We start from the raw sequence: 19422 nt of genomic DNA on the forward strand, positions 1-19422 counted from the left end.
ATTTTATTAGTCAGTCACCAAACAGATAAGCATAACCTTACATTAACAAAACATAACAAATAGGGAAAAACTAAAACGGCAAACACAAATCAAAATTAAGAAAAACATTAAATTGTATACAATTATTATCATACAAGCAGGGAGGGACCCTGCAAGGAAATCATTTGCCTCCTCCACCTGCTCCCTCTCTTTTCATGCCTACCCCAGTTTGCTCACCTCCTATCTCTAACAGGGGTTAGGGTAGCAGGTAAGGAAAGAAGTCACATGCTCCCAGCCACTGCATCTTGTTCCCCTTCTCTCCGGTGCAAGCACTTGCACCAGGCACATGAAGCAAAAAAGCAGCAGACCCACCTCTGCCCTCTCCCTCTCCTCCCAGCCACCACTGATTGTTTGACGTCTCTTCTGGCAGGGCCCACAGATGTAGAAGGAAAAAGAAAGAAGCACTACTTTTTCCTTATTCCAGCCCTGCTGCTGTCCCCCCCCCCCGCTGCCGCCCTTCGCATCAGATTCATTTCTGCTGGGTGGCAGTGGTGCCAGCAATCCACCCCCTGTCTTCCTGCTGTCTCTCCTTGCCCATCCCAGTTCTCTCCTTGTCTCATCCAGCACCATTACCGCTGCCTTACATTGTGTCTTGAGAGCTGTTTCCTTTACGTTATCTGTGCCACTGGAGACAACACTCTTCTAGTTTGTTGTTTGTTTTTAACCATGATGACCACCCTGCATTTTTCGTGTAGATTTTTCAGAAAACCTGGGGAATTCCCCAAGTTTGTAAAGAAATCTCTCTTCTCTCTACAGAGTCTTGATCCACTGATTTAAGTTTCATCTAGATGGGACCATGTTTATAAGTAGATACACTGATCATTTGTTTTGAAGTTTTATGAAGAATTTTCTTCAGCTGTATCAACTATATATGCATTACTTATAAAATCACATCTTTTCATAAGTTCTTAGCACTAGATCAATGTTTCCCAGCCAGGGTTCTGTGGAACTCTGGGGTTCCACAGGCTATCATTAAGAGTTCTGAGAGACACTGGCCAAGAAGTCAATATTTGTGCAAAAATAAACAAGCCCAAATATCCCACTGAAAGTAAACTTATATTGCCTTTGGATTCCAGAGAGCATAAAAAGAATCCACACTCAGTTGATTTTTTTGCTAATCTAATTTGATGAGGTAATTTTTCCAACATACACCCAAACCTCGTATCATCTGAAATTAGATGGATGGCAATCTGAGAAAGGACCTTCTTGATTGAGGCACCAAAGCACTGGAACTCCCTCCCTCAGCTGCTGTCTTCTGAGAGGAGGTAAAAACACTTTTTGTTTTGTATGACATTCCACCAATAACTGTTACTGGCCTTTCTCCCTGTTCTTAGTGTTGTGTGTTTGTGTATGTTTACTGAATTAAATGTTTTCAATTTAAATTGGTTTTAAAATATTTTAAATGTTTTCATTTTTTTGTGTTTTCCACCTTGGGGACCTATTTGGATGGAAAGGCAAGAAACAACTGCTATAAATGAAATTCACAATATCTGAATATCAGATAGAATGCAGGCTACACATTATGAATTATCACATCGTCTTTGGAAAATGCTCATGACTGCCAAGCAAAAGAAGGAAACCATAAAAGATAAGAGGCTTATCCAAACAAGAAGAAAAAGAACAACATAATAAAAACATGTTATAAGTACGGGTGCGCAATTCGGGTTCGGTATTCAGTAAAAACTACTGAATTTTACCTGATTCAGTAAAATTAGGATTACCTAGTTTAAATTTGTATTCCCGAATCAATTCGGTAATACTGAACTCAAGCTTACCAAATTAATTCGGTAAGATTTGGTAAACTTTGGCAATCAGGTATAGGCTGTTCCTTGCTATTGCTATTGCTTTGCTAAGGAACAGCAAAGAAACACTGCTTCCCACCCTTTTTAACCAGATGAGAGTGAAGCAGATGCAGAAGGGAGAAAAAGGGACAAGGGGGGGAGAGAGTGGTCAATACTTGCAGCAGCTCTCCTCCTCAAGGCAATGGGACTCTCAAGAAGGAGAGTGCCTTTTTTAAACTGCTGCAAGGAGTTAAGTTAGCAAGTTTGCCCCAGTAAGTCTCCATTTTGATCTCACCTGAAGATTGAGAGGCACTGCCTGTGTCATGGGTCAGTCAGGCACACCCACTCCAATGAAGTAGACAGCTTGGGGGAAGAGGATGAAACAACCATAGCAGGGCTCTACCCGCCTTCGACTATGAGGAACCCATCACCAGTCAGCAGTGGCCTGTCTGTCCTGGCCCAGGATACATCAAGCAGCTCCCCATGACACACCTCACCTCCACGGGAGCGCAGATTGAAAAGGGCCTGGTATGAAGTACTGAGGAGGAGGTGAAGTCGCAATAGCAATTCAAAGGCATATGGAGCCGACTGAGGGTGCAGGGAGCACATGCACTGTCCAGGTGCAGCTCAGCAGTAAAATGTGCACCTTGGTGATAAAAGATGGAGGAGGGGGAAGTGACTGGTTGTAGAAGCCACAACTCGAATCACCCTCAAACCCATCGCCACTAAACCTGACTCTGCCTAGCTCCTGCAACCTCATACTGCCTTGGACTATGACCTCATATTGCTTTGGACTGTGACTGGATCCTGCTGCCCAATGAGGGGACTCCTGGCTGCTGCTGCCTGAGCCAAGACCTTCTGCACCAAGGGCATCTGCTGATTCCTGGTTTGAGAATCGTAGACACGCTGAGGTTTTTTTCTCTTTGGGGGAGGGGGAAGGGAAAAGGTTTTTTATACTTTGCATTTTAAAAACTGCTTTTTTTGCTGTGTGTGGAGGTTGCTTTGGTTGGGCTTTTGTATGGGGGTGCTTTGATTTCTGGCTTTTGATGTTATATTTACTGGTCATTTTCCTGTTTGTTCTTCTGGGGGGGGGTGTTTTATCCTGTTGTGGGTAATTTGTTGTTTGGTGTTTTATAGCGCTTGTTAATTTTATTAAATTCCCTTGTTCTTCGGGGGGGGGGGCTGTTTTCCCCTGTTGTTGGGACTTGCTTTTTCTTTATAGAAGTTTGGTTGATGTTTTTTGGTAGATTCTGTTTTCTGTTGGCATAGAGTTGGTTTAATGTTCAATTGTTGTTGGTTGTTCTTCTTTGGGGGGGGTGCTGGGGTGCTTGGTCTAAGTTTCTGCAGTGGGAGTCATCTTGGAACTTTCCCCCCACAATAGGAACAAATGGAGTGGCAGGGAGCACCTTGTTCAAGGGCAGATATTAGTGGACTTCGGGGTCCAATTTCCCTGAAACTTGAGGAGTCATTAGAGGACAGTCAGGACAGGTGGAGGGGACTGCTATCAAGTCATAGCTAACTTATGGTGACCCCTGGTGGGGTTTTCATGACAAGAAACTAACAGAGATGGTTTGCCATTGCATGCCTCTGCAACCCTGGTCTTTGATGGAGGTCTCCCATCCAATTACTAACGAAGGCCAACCTGCTTAACTTCTGAGTAGAGATGGGCACGAAATGGGGAAAAAAATGAACCCTGAGTTTTGTGGTTCCTCGTATTCCACAAACCATGAACTTTCACAAAATTGTTCCATTTCACAAAACAATTCATTAGGTTCATGATTTGTAAGATCCTGGGGCCCTACAACAGCCCTGTTCATACCCAGAGATGCCAAACTTACAGGGAGACTTCAAAGGCACCCTCACTTAACAACCTTCCCAACAAGGAGAAGAGCAGAAAATAAGTGTCTTTTCAATCTCTTTTGAAGCAGCAGCAAATCGAGCCAAAAGTTCCCAAATCCACTCTCTCTCACTTCAAATCCCAGCAACAGCTCCTCCCTCACCCTCTGTCTATTGGAAAAGAAAGCAGGAGGCATAGAGCTGTGCCTTATATAAGAAACGCTCACATAGAGCAGAACAGGAGCTCTCTGATTGTCAGACAGGCCTGCTTAACAGGGTTTGGAGGGATGAGATTGGTGTTCTCATGGCTACAGAAGGCCCATCTTCCCCCTGCTCGTTGCTCTCATAGAACAGAATGGAAGATCTCAGGTTGCCAGGGAGAGCTGCCTATCAAGATTATGTGGGCTAAGATTGGGGTTTCCACAGCAACAAAAGGTCTGCAGACATTCCGGGCCTATGTTGCCTAGGGAATCAATGAATCGGCACCAGCCTGACTGGCATCATGAAGCATTCACTAATCAAATGAATCAGCCCCAAAAGTCATGGATTTCATGAAAAACATGGCCCCACGAAATGTGTTTTCATGATACACGAATTAGCCTGGTTCATCACAAATTTGATTCGTATTTTGATTCATGCCCATGTCTACTTCTGAGATCTGACGAGCTCAGGCTACAACCATCAGAAGGCAGCATAAGATGCTGTAGGTCTACTACATTAGCACATGGCTAGATTATGATGTCTGGCAAGATGCAGTGATGCCATCACATGCACCAACAATGGGTATTGTTATCCACTTAGCCACAGATATGCCCACAGCACTGGTTAGCAGTCAGATCCCTCTTCCTGCTGAGAGACAGTTTACAGATATGAAATCATAGACACCCTTCCTCATATAGCATAAGTGCAAAGCACTGCCAAGCCTGAAACAAAACGGATGCCAGCCAGGCAAGAGGCTGGAAAAATGTTTTAAAAGTCAGAGCAGTTGGCTGACTAAACACCCCCTCCTTGCCTTGGAGAGATGCATAACTTAGGACAAGAAGGTTCCCAGAAAGTTCTCATTCATGCCCTGCCTCATTTCCCTCACCCATTTACCTTGATTAAGCACCACCTAATGGTATTCAGCAAACCTGGTAGCTTTTCCCATCCAGTACCTATAGGGTGATCAAGCACCATTTACACCTATAGTCCACCTCAGGAAGACCTTCTCCTGAACTCATTATCCACCTCCAGAAACCCCATCAAGACATTGTTTTGGTGGTGAAGATCTTGCCAAAGGGAGCATTTTGCCCTATATCTGGACTCTCTAACCACTAGTGAGTGTGTGTCTGTGTCTTAGTTTCAGTTTCTGTTTATTACATTTATATCCCGCCCTCCCTGTAAGCAGGCTCAGGGCAGTTCACAATAGCAGTTCGAATCTGAAAACATGCTCCCAAATCCGTTTGGACTTCTTCTCTTTTCCCTGATTTTCTTAGCTAGCCTTGTATGTGTGTTCTGTGTGATTTTTGTACATTTGCCCTTTTATTTCTCTTTAATAAAAAAAACCTTTCCAGTTGAACAGCTGCCTGGCTGTTCTCTAAGGGAATAATCCCTGTAAACATAGGTGGAGAATTCTAGTTACCCCTCTCACTTGTCTTCTTTAAGCTAATGCCCCCAACAAATTAAGAGACTGCCTTTTTGAGTAACACACTGAAGCAGCAGACTTGGTGTCTCCACCACAGTCTCCATCCTTTCTCCAGTAACAGAACCAGCAAGCTATCAACATACAAGCCACAGCTATCTAAGAAACTTCTACCCTAGCACATATTGTTCCCACTAGGAAGAAGGGTGAAATAGAAACGAAACAAATAAAATAAATGTTATTCAGCTAGCACAGAAGAAAGTGTACGTAAGCCAAGCCAAGAATAGAGTCAAATTCTGGTAATTTACACTAAATGGACCAAACAAATCAGGTAATGAAGAAACAGAAATTTTAAATGCAAATGCTGGCTGCTGTTTTGCAAGTAGGCAAGAGTCCACAGCTGTATCTAAATAATATAAAATATGAACTGTATTTTGTATGCATGGTGCTTATGGATGTAATTTTGCACACATAAGTATAGCACTGCTAACAGCATATAAGCAATCACCAGATGTAAACATGTTCTAATTTTTCATGTGACTACTGCTGTCTTACTCACACTTAGGGTCATAAAGTAATACAGTACTTTTATTTCAAGTAGTTTTACTTACTGCATTTTAACAGTGCATTAAAGTCTACTCTTCAGATTATCCTTCAGTAAGAAATATTATATTTTTTAAAAACCTAGGTATATTTCAAACAACAAAAATATTCACAGAACATGACCACTTACCAGCACATCTATGTCAAGATTTATCGCATGAAAAGCATTTATAAGAACCAAGCAATTGTGAAGATACTGTTCTGAAGTATCTGGGTAAGTGTACATATTCAGAAAGTGTGTTGAAATCTGCAGAGAAGATAAAAAACCCCTTTTTTAAAATCCAGTAAGCAAGTCTTGGTCTAGGATTTGGCATGTGATCCAGTTAATGGATATGCTCACCTTGTCTGAATGTTAACCTGTTTTCAAGTGCTCACATTGTTCTGTTATAAAACAGTTAATCCCTTTCTTTGTTTCTTTGAACAGCACAGCTCATCTTGAGGTAATCTCTTTCAACAAGTCACATCTCCATACCTCCAGACTTGCCCATCTCAGTCCTTTGCTGGTTGGCACTCCAACTCTGCCATACATTAAATCCATTTTTCCACTCTGGCCCCACTTCATGACAAGTAAATGCCATTTCCTAACCCAAATCACCTCTTCTGTGCTTTTGTTTCTACTTAGAGGCTTCACTGATTACTTCCTTAAACTATTTTTTGCTGTTAATTTGCAGCTGACTTATGGCAAAGCACAGGGTTTTCAAAGAAAGAGACACATTAAGAGGTGGTTTGCCATTGCCTGCTTCTGCATAGCAACCCTAGAGTTCCTTGGTGGGCTCTCATTCAGGTAGTAACCAAGGCTGACCCTGTTTAACTTCCTCAGTCTAACAAAATTGGGCTGGCCTGGGCTATCCAGGTCAGTACTAAATCTAGGTATGCTGAATTCTGAGTCTAGCAAGAAACCAGAGGCAATGAGTCAGTACCATTATATATTTATTTGGGCCCAGACATGACAAAACAGAAAAGGATACATTCTTTGACAGGGTTGTTAGTTCAATGGCACTTTAAAGACTAACAACATCTATTTCAATATGAGCTTCCCCTTTACAACCATCATGGGAGGGGTATTATAGCCTATATAGCATTGAGTAAACAGGAAACAGAAGAAGTCAGAAAATGACAATGAGGAGAGGTAGTGGAAGCACAAAATAGCAATGAGGGGAACAACTAACAACTAAGGAGAGACTATATTGAATAAGTGGGCTTGGTGGATGGCGAGAAACGCCGAACCATGATCACTGGAGAGTAGGAACTTGTTCCAAGTATAGGAGCAGAATGACAGAAGGCACAGAGATTAGAATGGAAGACTGAGATAAAGAAGGATGATAAACAATCAATTTGGGCACAATAATAAAGTAAATGAGGACTGCAAGAGGAAAAGAGATGTAATTCGGTTGCTAAGTATAATGACTAGGTGGTACAAGGCTATCTGATACAGGGAGTAAATGAGAGCAAGAAACTTAATCGCTCCTTTCTGTTATTGCTTCAGCCCATCACTATGTTCACAATCTACTATCAATAATCTATTAAAACCTTTAAATTATTAACATTCTATCAAAAAAATTCTTACCAGATAAGGACAATAGCTTGCTACTTGTGCTGCCAGAACTAGGCCATCTAGGAGATCTCTGTCAAAGTTTACTATCCATCTTGTAGGTGGTATATCACCTGTTTTACATGAGGACATTTTAGTGTTTCATTGTGCAACATATTATCAGTTCTGATAAAATTCTGTATTTCTACCTTTTGGAAACTGATATCAAGAGTTTACAGGAATGCTTCAGGTATGCCTATTCTATCGCACTTCCTTTAGAGTTCCTGGTTGACTCATTCTCTCCCAAATACCCTCTCACCAAATAATTTACAGGTATGTATTGTCGAAGGCTTTCACGGCCGGAGAACGATGGTTGTTGTGGGTTTTCCGGGCTGTATTGCCGTGGTCTTGGCATTGTAGTTCCTGACGTTTCGCCAGCAGCTGTGGCTGGCATCTTCAGAGGTGTAGCACCACCTCTGGTGCTACACCTCTCTGTAGCACCTCTCTTGGTGCTACACCTCTGAAGATGCCAGCCACAGCTGCTGGCGAAACGTCAGGAACTACAATGCCAAGACCACGGCAATACAGCCCGGAAAACCCACAACAACCAATTCACAGGTATCTCCATTGTCCCATGGGATGAAGATCACATTCATTCCAATCACATCAAATCATGCTTATACTCATCTATAGATCAATATTACTTTTCAAGCACATGAAAACATCTGTAAATGATAGGGTTGCCAGACTCTTACCTGAAAAGCAGGGAAATGGAGATTGGTTGGCAGTTGGGGGGTCCCCAATACATGTTCCTCATCTGCATGCATGCACTCCAGAGACCTATTGATGTCACTTCTGGTTGAAAACTGTAACCTATGGGGTTTCAGAAAGGCCAAAATCAGCCCCATACATAGCATTTTTCCTATGTTTGGGGCTGATTTGGCCCTGCTAAGACCCCATAGCTTCCAATTTTCAACTGAAAATGCATTATCAGGGCCTCTGGAGCACACGCGCATGCCATTTTGCCACATGGCCAGTAGTTTCTAGCTTGCCCCTCCTCCTTTCCCTCCGACAGGCTAGTAAATGAGCACTCGGGCATATAAATTATCAAATTCCAGATAATGCATGGATGCAAACCTGAAACTGGACTAATTTTGCACGAGGGTTATAGTTGGAAGTCTTCTTTCCTTTCATGTTCTCAGAAATTGAAGTAGTCAACTATGTGTTCATAAACTTACAAATAATGCAAACCTTTTGCTTGTTATCACTAGGCACTTATTGTGTATTAGCACTCTAAATTTCAAGAAATACTCTTATAGATTTGCATAAGATGCTGAATTATTTGGTGTTAGAATAGGCGACTCAGCCTGCTTTTGGACACTGGGGGGTGCTGCATGTCTCTTTGAATGTAATGTATAAGTCTCGCAATCTGCCACTCTCTTGTCTAAGATGGGAACGTCTACTGACTCCTCCTCTCTTGCCTCTGTGCATCTTGAGAAATTCTCTCTCCCCACATGATCTTCCAAAGAGGAAAGATGTAAATCCTCCATGCTCCTTATGGAGCCCTTCTTTTTGTTTGTAAGGGTTTAAACACTTCTGACTAAAATAACACTGCTATGTTACTATGCTAAGTTATTAAACTAAACCAAACTAAATATATATTCCCATACGGTTAATGGTGGCCCAGTCTTGAATTTAATAAGTTCCTCAGGGCCAAAGAAAGCCCATATTTGAATCTAAGAAGCAAAAGAGTTTTTTTAAAAAAAAACTGCAAAGCCTGAACTTGAATCTAGAAGTAAAGAGTTTTAAATTGCAAAGTTTTTTCCCCTTGTCTCTGCCATTTTAGCAGCCAAGCAGGACAAAGGACTTAATTAGCATGTGAATGCCCTCACAGGCAACCTCACAAGGAACAAAGAAAAAAATTAGATTAAAGGTCTAACAGCCTTTTTCCAGCCCTAAAACGCACACAGAAAAGCAGAGAAACTTCCTTTTAAAACTTTTGGCTAACTTGAACCTAGCATACAGAAAAATAAAAGTTAAAGAAAGAAAATAAAGTTTTCTAGAGAAATACTTTGAAATTTCTTTAAGATGTCGAAAAGACAGGCTGTTTTGGAACGGCTTTCAGAAGAGAATTTTGAATCCTAGTATTTTAGATTACAATCTCAATTACAAGAAGAGAAAGTATATTTTGTATTAACTGATGAAAAGCTGTCTGGCACAGATGATAGCTCAGATGAACAATATTGGCTGGATGCTGATGCAAAGGCCAGAAATCTCATTACAACCACACTGGCAAATTCCCAGTTGGTGCATATTAAATCAAAGGAAACTGCAAAAGATATGGTGAATGCTCTTAAGAGTATCTTTGGGTACCAGGACCAATTTAGCAAAATTGCTTTATTCAGAGAGCTATTTTCTACTAAAATGAGAAATAATGATGATGCATATTCCCATACTGAATCCTTGTTGAACATAATTGATAAATTAGCAACTGCTAGTCAGACATTAGATGAAGATTTGGAAATTGCTTTAGTCTTATGCTCACTCCCAGAAAGTTACTCCAGTTTCACCAGTTCTGTTACTACACAAGGTGTTACTCTGGAGGAAGTGTTAGCTAAGATAAGATCAGAGTACAACAAGCAAAGATCTTATCATGAGAAAAAGGAATGCAAGACGGACTCAAATTACATGGTCAGAGAGGCCAGACCCAGAGGGGAAGGACCTAGGCAAATTGATTACAGGCAAAGAGCCAATCCTAGAGAAAGGCAGACTCCTCCCTTCTGGCACAAATGCAATAAGCCTGGTCACCTCCAGAGGGAGTGCTTTAGCAACAGAAGCTACAGCCACAAGGGCAGAAACAATTATGCTGCTGCAGACAGGAAGCCACAGGCAGAGAGAAACAGAAGATTTTTCTAAAGCAAGAGCTAGTAATTTCAGAGATTTTCCTCAAACAACGGCTGATAGTAGTTTTCATGTGTCTAATATAGCTCGAATAAATGATAGCCCACAGTGCTGGATATTAGACAGTGATGCAACTGCACATATGACATCAGATATTAATGTGTTTTATGAACTGGATACCAGTGCATCTGAAAAAGTTATAACGGCTGATGGCACATGTGTGAATATTGATGGCAAAGGCTCAATTATGCTTCATTGTAATACTGATGTCTCTAAAAAGATAGTTAAAGTAGAAGTTTTATATATCCCTGATTTAAAAGCAAACCTGCTAAGTGTACCTGTAACTATCACAAAAAGGATTTTCTATACACTTTGAGAATAACAAATGTACAGTTTCGCTCAAAGGAGAGATATATTCCACAGGTAGTCTCAGAAATGGAGTCTCTGAACTGGACTGCCAAGGAGAAAAGGCCTACAGGGCAACAACAGCTACCACTAAAGGAGAGCCAATTGAATTCTGGCATAGAAGATTTGCACATCGCGATATGCAAGCCATAAAGGAGCTGCAGTATAAGGACTTGGTAACAGGTATTAATATAAATGCATGTGGCAAAGATGATGAATTATGTGTTTGTTGTATAAAGGGAAAGGCAACTCGGCCTTCAGTTTCCAAACAAAACCAAAGGTGCTCAAGGCAACCACTTGAACTAATCCATACTTATGTGGTCCTATTAAACCAGTATCAACAGGAAATAACTTTTATATACTGTCTTTCATTGATGACTTCTCGAAATATACAGTGCGATATTTGCTGAAAGAAAAATCGCAGACTGAGCAGAAACTGCGTGATTATGTTTCCATGGTGTCTAACAAGTTCAACAGGAAACCTCAAACCTTTCAAAGCGACAATGGCGGTGAGTACGTTTCTCATGCCACACAGAGATTTCTCAGGGAAAACGGAATTCAACATAGATTCACTGTTCCCTATAACCCCGAACAGAATGGGGTAGCAGAGCGTAAAAATCGTTCTATCATGAATATGGTCAGATGTATGCTAATTGATTCAGGACATCCCTACAGACACTGGGGAGAAGCAGCCATGACTGCTATCTACCTACAAAACAGATTGCCCACAAAAGCTACAAACAAAACTCCTTATGAGCCAAGTATAGAACAAAGCATCTTTCTATGATTTTGTCTCAAGATTAATTAATAATGCACGTTTTTAAGGGTTTAAATGCTTCTGACTAAAATAACACTATGTTACTCTGCTAAGTTACTAAACTAAAGCAAACTAAATATATATTCCCAATATTTGGTACTAGTTCTCTAACAAGTATTTTATTATATAAATTGTTTCATTTATTAGCTAAACTTATCTTTGCTTCATTATGTACTATCGCAATCCTGAAAATTATTTGCTTTCTTTGTGCATTTGTGAAAAGCAAATCAGTTAATTATAGGCTCCCCATATGTCTTAATTAATAACTATTTACCCAGCTTTAATAATTAATACATCAGCACTTAGAATATTTACCAACCAATACTGCAGCCACAGTAGAGTTATGAATAAACACCACAATGAATTAAAAGGTAACCCAATTTCAAAGCATGACCCTGGAAATTTTTAGTGTACTTAAAGAAATTAAGGAATTTTTGTTGCTTTCAAAAAGTTAAGACAAAGCCATGGCACCATTAACAAGTGAGCATGAGGACAGAGAACAAATGTTTTAAGCATTTGAAATCTCTCTCTACCAGGCATTTTATCAACATGTTACCTATTTGTTAAAAACCGGCAACTAGAAATTGTACCTTACTGACTAGTTAGAGATTCAGAATTCCAGCATATTCAATTGCACAAGTCTAGCTTTTAAATTTTTTTAAAAAAATCAAAGTAACATGCTCAGTTCTATGTTGAGTGAAACCATCAAGCCATTATACTAGAACTCTCCAGTTTTATTTTGCAAATATAGGGTTTTGTAATGTTTTCTAATCAAAATTCAGTAAATTAAGAAGACACTTCTGACACTCATTTTTTTTAACTTAGAAGATTTACATGGAGCACTCTCTAGCATCTGCTTTTCTGAGTACCTTCGCTGTCTTTGGAAAGAGTTCTTTCTTACTTCTATTGATCTTCTCCTTGCCTGGAATCTTATGGAAAGGCATGAAGTGAATCTGATTAGCTTTCTTCAGGTTCCTTTTCCTCCAGCTGGGGAGTCCAATATAAAGACTCACTAAGAAAGGAATTCCAATTCCTTACTTAGTACATCAATTAAAATTAATTTCCAGTATAAATCTAAGGACTACTACATTTCCCTCTGTTCTTGTAGGTACTTGTGTGTTCCATCTGGTGTTAGGGAGATGCTTACCTACTTTTTTATATTTTTAGCTGAATGGCTTCCAAATGTATGCCAGAGGCACAGGAAGGCCCATAAAGCAGATATGTTTCGTCTGGCATTGGGAAGATAATTCAGATATTTTTATTGGCTTGACTCCATATGGTTTATTGTAGACAATGGGCATGAGTAGGATTTAATGATGGCACTGTTCTTTTAGATGTATGGTTTTAATGTTTGTATTCTACTGTCTTATTGGTTTAATGGAATTTAACTGCTATGCAACTGCTTATGGATATTTAGTGAATAAAGGGTCACTTTAAAAATGCTCAAAGACCAATTAATATCTCAGAATTAATAACCAGTGACACCTAAGTTCTAGCAACTGGAAGGGGCAGGAGATACCTATGTTCATCTGCTAAGTCCTGCACAGTTTTGTTCTAAGATGTTAGTTTGTCTAGCCAGTAAGGAAATGTGACGGTTAACTTACAATGAAAGATTCCTATCCAGTTGTGGACAGCATTCTTCTATATATCCCTGTATGTTCCTTTGATGTTATATCATGATAAAAAATTAATCTGAAATATTTTTCCCTTTGGGTTTCTCTTTTCCTTTTTTTCCAAATGATAGAAATGCTGGGATGTTAAATTCATTTTTTTCAGCATCTGATTCTCCTGTCGTCACTAAAAAAAGTTTTGCTTTTTAAATTCATGACTGTATTACTAAGCAGGCTACTAAAAGGTTTTGTAAACTAGTTACATTTGTAACCTAATTTTCCAGGGTGTTCTATTCCCTTCATAGCATCCTATTACTTCATGGCTATCCAATACCGGTATAATTTGAGGTACAGACAATATACATTTACATGCAGTGATGAATGGAGGAGTCCAGATGAGATTCAGGATACATATGCATTGTTCACTATGGTCACTGTTATGCTCACCTATTGAATTTAATAACGCAGCAAGCACTACTCCAAATCCAGGATCTGAAGGTATTTTTTTGCAGACCCTACTGAGATGATCAGGTATTTGAGGAAAAACAGGAAAATGCTTTAAGCTAATAAGATGCTGGTGGTGGTGGTGGTGATGTTTGTACTGTGCACGAGACCAGGGTTATTCAGCAGCTGGAAGTTGATGGGGAGTCCTTTAACTTTTTGTCTCTGTTCCACAGAATAATACTTAATGTGACTATTCTCTACTGTGAACTTCAGAGAAGAGCCACAGGCTTCATAGCAAAAGAAGAGCAATCTCTGATGATGTTAGAAGCAAAAACACAGCCAGCGAATCCATTAAAGTCTTGTTCTTCAAATAATCTTGGAGTTATCTTAGCTGCTCAGAGGGCAAAACCAACACTGGTTCAACCGGCTGCAGAAGTTTGGGATTTCATAATTTCATATGCATAAGAATCATCTGAATCATCAAACATCTAAGAAGTTTGTTTGAAGCACTTGAGTTGAGGTTCTCAATTAGGGGCCTATCCAATATTGTAGAAACACAAACGGAAAACAAAAGCTTTCAGTCTTATACAAGAGTGGTATACTGGTTAGATTGTTGGGCTACTATCTGAAAGATCCAGATGTGAAGCTTCACTCTGAGTGATCTTGGACCACTCACATTCTATCAGCTTAACCTATCTCACAGGGTTGTTGTGAGCATAAAACAGATGTGACAAGAGTGACATAAGCTCCTTTGGATCCCCATTGGGGAGAAAGGCAGGATATAAATGAAATGGAAGATTTATATTCACTTACCGTGAAGCTTCCTTTCTCGGTGGTCCAGGAGTGGGGCAGACAAGACCTTTGGGTAGCTCCTCCTCCACCTCTTGCACAGCGTTGGACAAAACTTGTGATCCCCGGGGAAGGGGCTCCCAGGCTCTCCAGTTCCTTTTCAAGCCCTTATCAATCCCCATCAATTTTCTTTTCCAGGCTTTCCATGTCCTGTTTCACATAACTATAATACTAACAGATTAACTTTTCCAAACGTAACTGACCAAACGACACCCCAAACCAACCTGCCTTAACTGGCCTGTTTTTTTGTTTTTTTGGTTTTTTTACTGGGTAGGTTTCCAACTGCCCCACTCCTGGACCACCGAGAAAGGAAGCTTCACAGCAAGTGAATATAAATCTTCCATTTTCCTGTGGTCCTGGAGTGGGGCAGTCAAGACCTTTGGGATATATGCCTAGCAGTGTACCCTCGGGTGGGTATCCTATTTTTCCAGGACATGCTGTAGCACCCTCCTGCCAAAGGCAGCTTCTGTGGATGCCATCTGATCTATTCTACAATGTTTCGTGAATGTATGTACTGACTTCCACATCACAGCTTTATATATTTTTTTTAAAGATGGGAAAGACATGTATGCTGCCAAAGTGGCTGCCCCTCTTAGAGAGCGGGCAGTGATCCCTATTGGTGGTGAAAGTTTCTTGGCTTTGTATGCCATCCCAATACACTCCCTAATACACCTACTCAGCATGGATGATGTCACTCACCCACAAAGCTTCGTCTAAACGAAACAAACATACTCTCTACCTTACGTATCTGTCTGGTTCTTTCGATACAGAAACTCAGTGCCCTTTTCACATCTAACCTGTGCCACTCCCTCTCCTTCTCGTGTTTAGGATTGGTGCAGAAGGAAGGCAGGACTATGTCTTCCCCTCTATGGAAAGACCAATTGATTTTTAGTATAAAGGCAGGATCTGTCTGTTAGACTACCTTGTCCTGATGAAAAATACACAGATCCTTATTTACTGACAGAGCCCCTATCTCTGACACCCTTTTAGCAGAGATCAAGCCCACTAGGAAAACTGTTTTAAGAGTCAGTTCCTTAAGGGAACAAGTCGCCATTGGTTCAAAGGGCTCTCTCGTGAGGGCATTAAGCACTACGTTCAGATTCCAGGTAGGGAAACGATGCACTTGCGGTGAATTTATTAACATGGTCCCTCTTAAGAACCTTTTGATATGAGGGTGTGTAATGAGAGACATTCCGGTCTTAGATCCCTTGATCACCGAAATCGCCGCCACCTGTCTTTTCAAAGTGCTGGTGCTAAGTCCTTTGTCTAATCCATCTTGTAGGAATAGGAGAATCTGCCTCATGGATACAGACATAGGGTTCCGTCCTTTTCTGTCACACCATTCAGCAAACAGTTGCCATGTCTTATTGTAGCTTCTGTTGGTAGAGCCTTTCCTTGAGGCCAACATTGTAGAAATCACCCTCTCGGGATATCCTAAGTCCCTAAGTTGGTCATGCTCAACCATCAAGCCATCAGCCTTAGGGATTTCGGATCTGGATGCCAAACCTTCCCTTGGGTCAGCAGATCCTCCCGGCATGGAAGTGTCCACGGTTCTGAACATGACATCCTCTTGGAACCAAGGCCTCCGTGGCCAGAACGGAGTGACCAGTATTACTTCCACCTTCTGATCCACTATTCTCTGTATTACTCTGTGTATTATCTTCGGTGGAGGGAAGACATAGAGGAGACTTCATGGCCAATCTTGAGACAGCACGCCTACTCCCATCGCCTCTGGCTCTCTGTTTCTTGAGAAGAACTTTGGAACTTGGCTGTTCCTTATGGAGGAGAAGAGGTCCACTTGCGGCGTTCCGAACTTCTGACATATTTGTAAAAATACCTAATTGTTCAGCGTCCATTCGGACTGGTCCACTCTGTTCCGACTCAGCCAGTCCGCCAGTATATTCTGTTGCCCTGTAATATGACTTGCCTTTATTGATCTGAGGTTCACTTCTGCCCAGAGAAAAATCTCTTCTGCCTCTTTGTTCAGGATTTTGGACCTGCAGCCTCCCTGCTTGTTTATGTAGGCCCACCCCATCAGACTTGTGTCTGTCATCATCATTATCCTCTTCAGTTCCCTGAGTGGTGATCCCTCTGTAAAACTGCTCGGGTCCAGCCACCAGCTCAGTTCCCTGGACAACGTCTGAGGAATCTCCACTAGCTTGTGCCACCTATGGGTTATGATCCGTTGGTATGGTTGCAAAAACCTCTGTAACGGTCTGGTGTGGAATCTGGCCCACTGGAGTGTATCCTGACAGGACACCATCATGCCTTGCAGCTTGGCCAGTTGCATTACCTCTACCATCTTTCCTGTTTGGATGGCTTTTACCAAAGAAAGGATTCTTAGTTGTCTCTCCGGAGACACAAAGGCCTTGTCCATCAATGTATCCACTATTACCCCCAAGTGGACAATTCTCGGTGTTGGGGACAGGATGCTCTTCTGCTGGTTGATAACAAAACCATGCCCTTCTAGACATTCTATCATCAGCGTCACCACCCTTTGTGCCAAGTCTAGGGACGGGGCCTTTATCAAAATATCATCCAAGTAAGGCAACAGGGCTATTCCTTGGACTCTGAGGAAGGCCACAAGAGTTACGAGCACTTTCGTAAATACCCTCTGTGAGGATTTCAGGCTGAAGGGGAGAGCCCTGTACTGGTAGTGCTCCCCATCGTAGGCGAAACGTAGGTACTTCCTGTGTGAAAACCGTATAGGGATGTGTAAGTAGGCCTCTGACAGATCTATAGAGGCTAGAAAGTTCATTGTTTCCATTTTGAACTTCCTAGATCTTATGTGGAGGTTCAGGCATTTCAGGTCCAATATGGCCATGATGTTCCCGTTCTTCTTCGGGATGATGAAGAAGATTGAGTACACACCCTGTTACTTGAATTGTGTTGGTACCGGTTCTATTGCCTTGATCTGTAGCAGGTGTTTGATGGCCTCTTTTATCTTCAGATGTTTCTGCTGTGATTGGTTCCAAAACACTTGGATAAAGCGCCTGTTTGGAACCTTCTCGAATTCCAAAGAATAGCCCTTGGACACTGTTTCCAGCACCCATTTGTCTGACACAGTCTGTCTCCACCGGGGTGCAAAGTTCTGTAGACGGCCTCCGATCTGTCCAACCTCCCGGTGACACAGATAATCATGCTTGGCCGCTTTTCTTTTGGCCTTTGGATTGGGAGGCTGACTTCCTAAAGGTGAAATATCTGTTGTCAGTTCTTGGTTTGACTTGCCACATGCTCTTGAACAGTCTGTCAGTGTTCTGCCTGGCAGGCTTTTGAACTTCGAAAGGAGTGTCTTCCTTTGTACTTCAGGACCTTTTTTTTCAATGGTAGCACTTTTTTCTTTTCCGTGTCTTCTACCAAATATTTGTCTAAGGCCTCTCCAAAGAGTTTGTTGCCTGCGTATGGAATCGCTGCCACCTTACTACGAGCGGGCGGATCAACATCCCAGTTTCTCAGCCACGTGTTCTGACATGCTGCCATGTTAAAGCCCATGGCCCTGGAAGACATTTGGAATGAGTCCAGAGTGGCATCTGCTGCAAAGGCTGCCGCAGGACTATTTTCTTAACTTCATTTTTAATTTCCTTTGGGACCTCTCTTCTGCTGCTGTTAGGTCTGAAGCCCAGATGTAGACTGCTCTCGCAAACAATGATCCAGTTCCTGAGGATTTCAAGAATGCTGCAGATGCCTCAAAGTTCCTGCATAATGCTTGTTCGATCTTTTTGTCTGAGGGGTCCTTTGGCATACCCTCTGCATCCATGGGTAGGACTGAAGTTGTCACCAGACTGGTAACTATAGGAAGCTTTAGCCACTATAGGAAGCTTTTTCCACTATAGGAGGCTTTATCTTCTTGGTGTCATCAGGATTCAGAGAATAGAACTTATGAAATACTGATTGATACAGCTTAGGTTTTGCTGGATTATCCCACTCCGTCATCAAGATGTCGTGGAAAACGGCTGGCAGAGGCACCCCCATTTGCTTGGGCCCCATCTTCGGCAGTGCCCTCTCTAGACCTTGGGGGTAGGATGACTTGGTCTCCAACTTTCCTGCAACAGGTTGTGATATTTCCAGAGTTCTTAACACCTTTGCAAGCAACTTACAGTACATTTCAGGTGGAAAAAGCCTAGATTGTATCTGCTTTGTATCCACCTCTTCCTCCTCTGACAATTCCCCTTCCTCACTCCCCGAGGTTTGATGGGACATTTCTGAACCCACTTGAGATTCATCTGAATCACTGGAGTCCTCATCTTCCCACTCCCTCAATCTCTTCTTTTTAGGTTTATTTTGGGCAGTGGTTCCCCCGCACCTTTTCCCTTTAGAGGTACTTGGCTGTTGTTTGTCTTTCCTCTGGGGGGCTAACTGCACTCTAAGATCTTTTATTGCATTGTCTAGCCCTTTTTTGATCTCTGTTTGCGGCCAACCAGAATGTTTGTTTTTGCTTCTGGTCCTGCTAGATCAGGGTCACTACTTCCCAAGCTTTCCCCTTGGTTAGAGTGTATGTGCCTTGGCAGCTTTGGGGACTCCATGCCACTCATGGTTGGCTCAGTCACTTGCAGTTCAGCTGCACTGGCCTCTGAAGCCATTCCCGCCAAAATCTTCCTGCCTAAAAGTGAAAGTAAGCATGGGCAAGTATTACTGCACAGCCGGGCTTTTAATGCCCCTACATACCCCTTAAACCAAAGGGCTCAGGAGTCCAGCACTGAGGGAAACTTTTCTCCCTGCTGACAACTAGGAAAGACTCACGGCACCCAAGGGACTTATACAACCCATAGGCTGATTCCATGCCCCGCCGCTTAACTCCAAGGCCATCTCCGCTCTCAGGTCCGGCTCTAATGGCCCTCCATGGGAAACTACCCCCCTGCTTCCTTGAGAATCAAGAACCTCTCCGTGGGGGCCGGAAGCTCTACTTATGTTCTGGCGCGATCTATGAGGCCTCCGCCACTTAGGAGCCTCACCAGGCTACCTTTCGATTTTGCGGTTGCTGCAAT

At 42.0% G+C, this 19422-nt stretch overlaps 1 protein-coding gene across 1 annotated transcript in view; it reads right to left on the minus strand.

Moving 5' to 3' along the window:
* The window catches only part of LOC129326232 (cilia- and flagella-associated protein 47-like), an 84846-nt gene that overhangs the window by 11277 nt on the left and 54147 nt on the right, over positions 1–19422 (minus strand). Inside the window, exons 10-11 of the mRNA XM_054974394.1 lie at positions 7448–7545; positions 6011–6127 (exon numbers count right to left, since the gene is read on the minus strand). Of these exons, the coding sequence (XP_054830369.1) occupies positions 6011–6127; positions 7448–7545 (215 nt within the window). The remainder of the gene's footprint in view (positions 1–6010; positions 6128–7447; positions 7546–19422) is intronic.

This window comes from Eublepharis macularius, chromosome 3, assembly GCF_028583425.1.
Source record: "Eublepharis macularius isolate TG4126 chromosome 3, MPM_Emac_v1.0, whole genome shotgun sequence".
Classification (NCBI taxonomy): domain Eukaryota; kingdom Metazoa; phylum Chordata; class Lepidosauria; order Squamata; family Eublepharidae; genus Eublepharis; species Eublepharis macularius.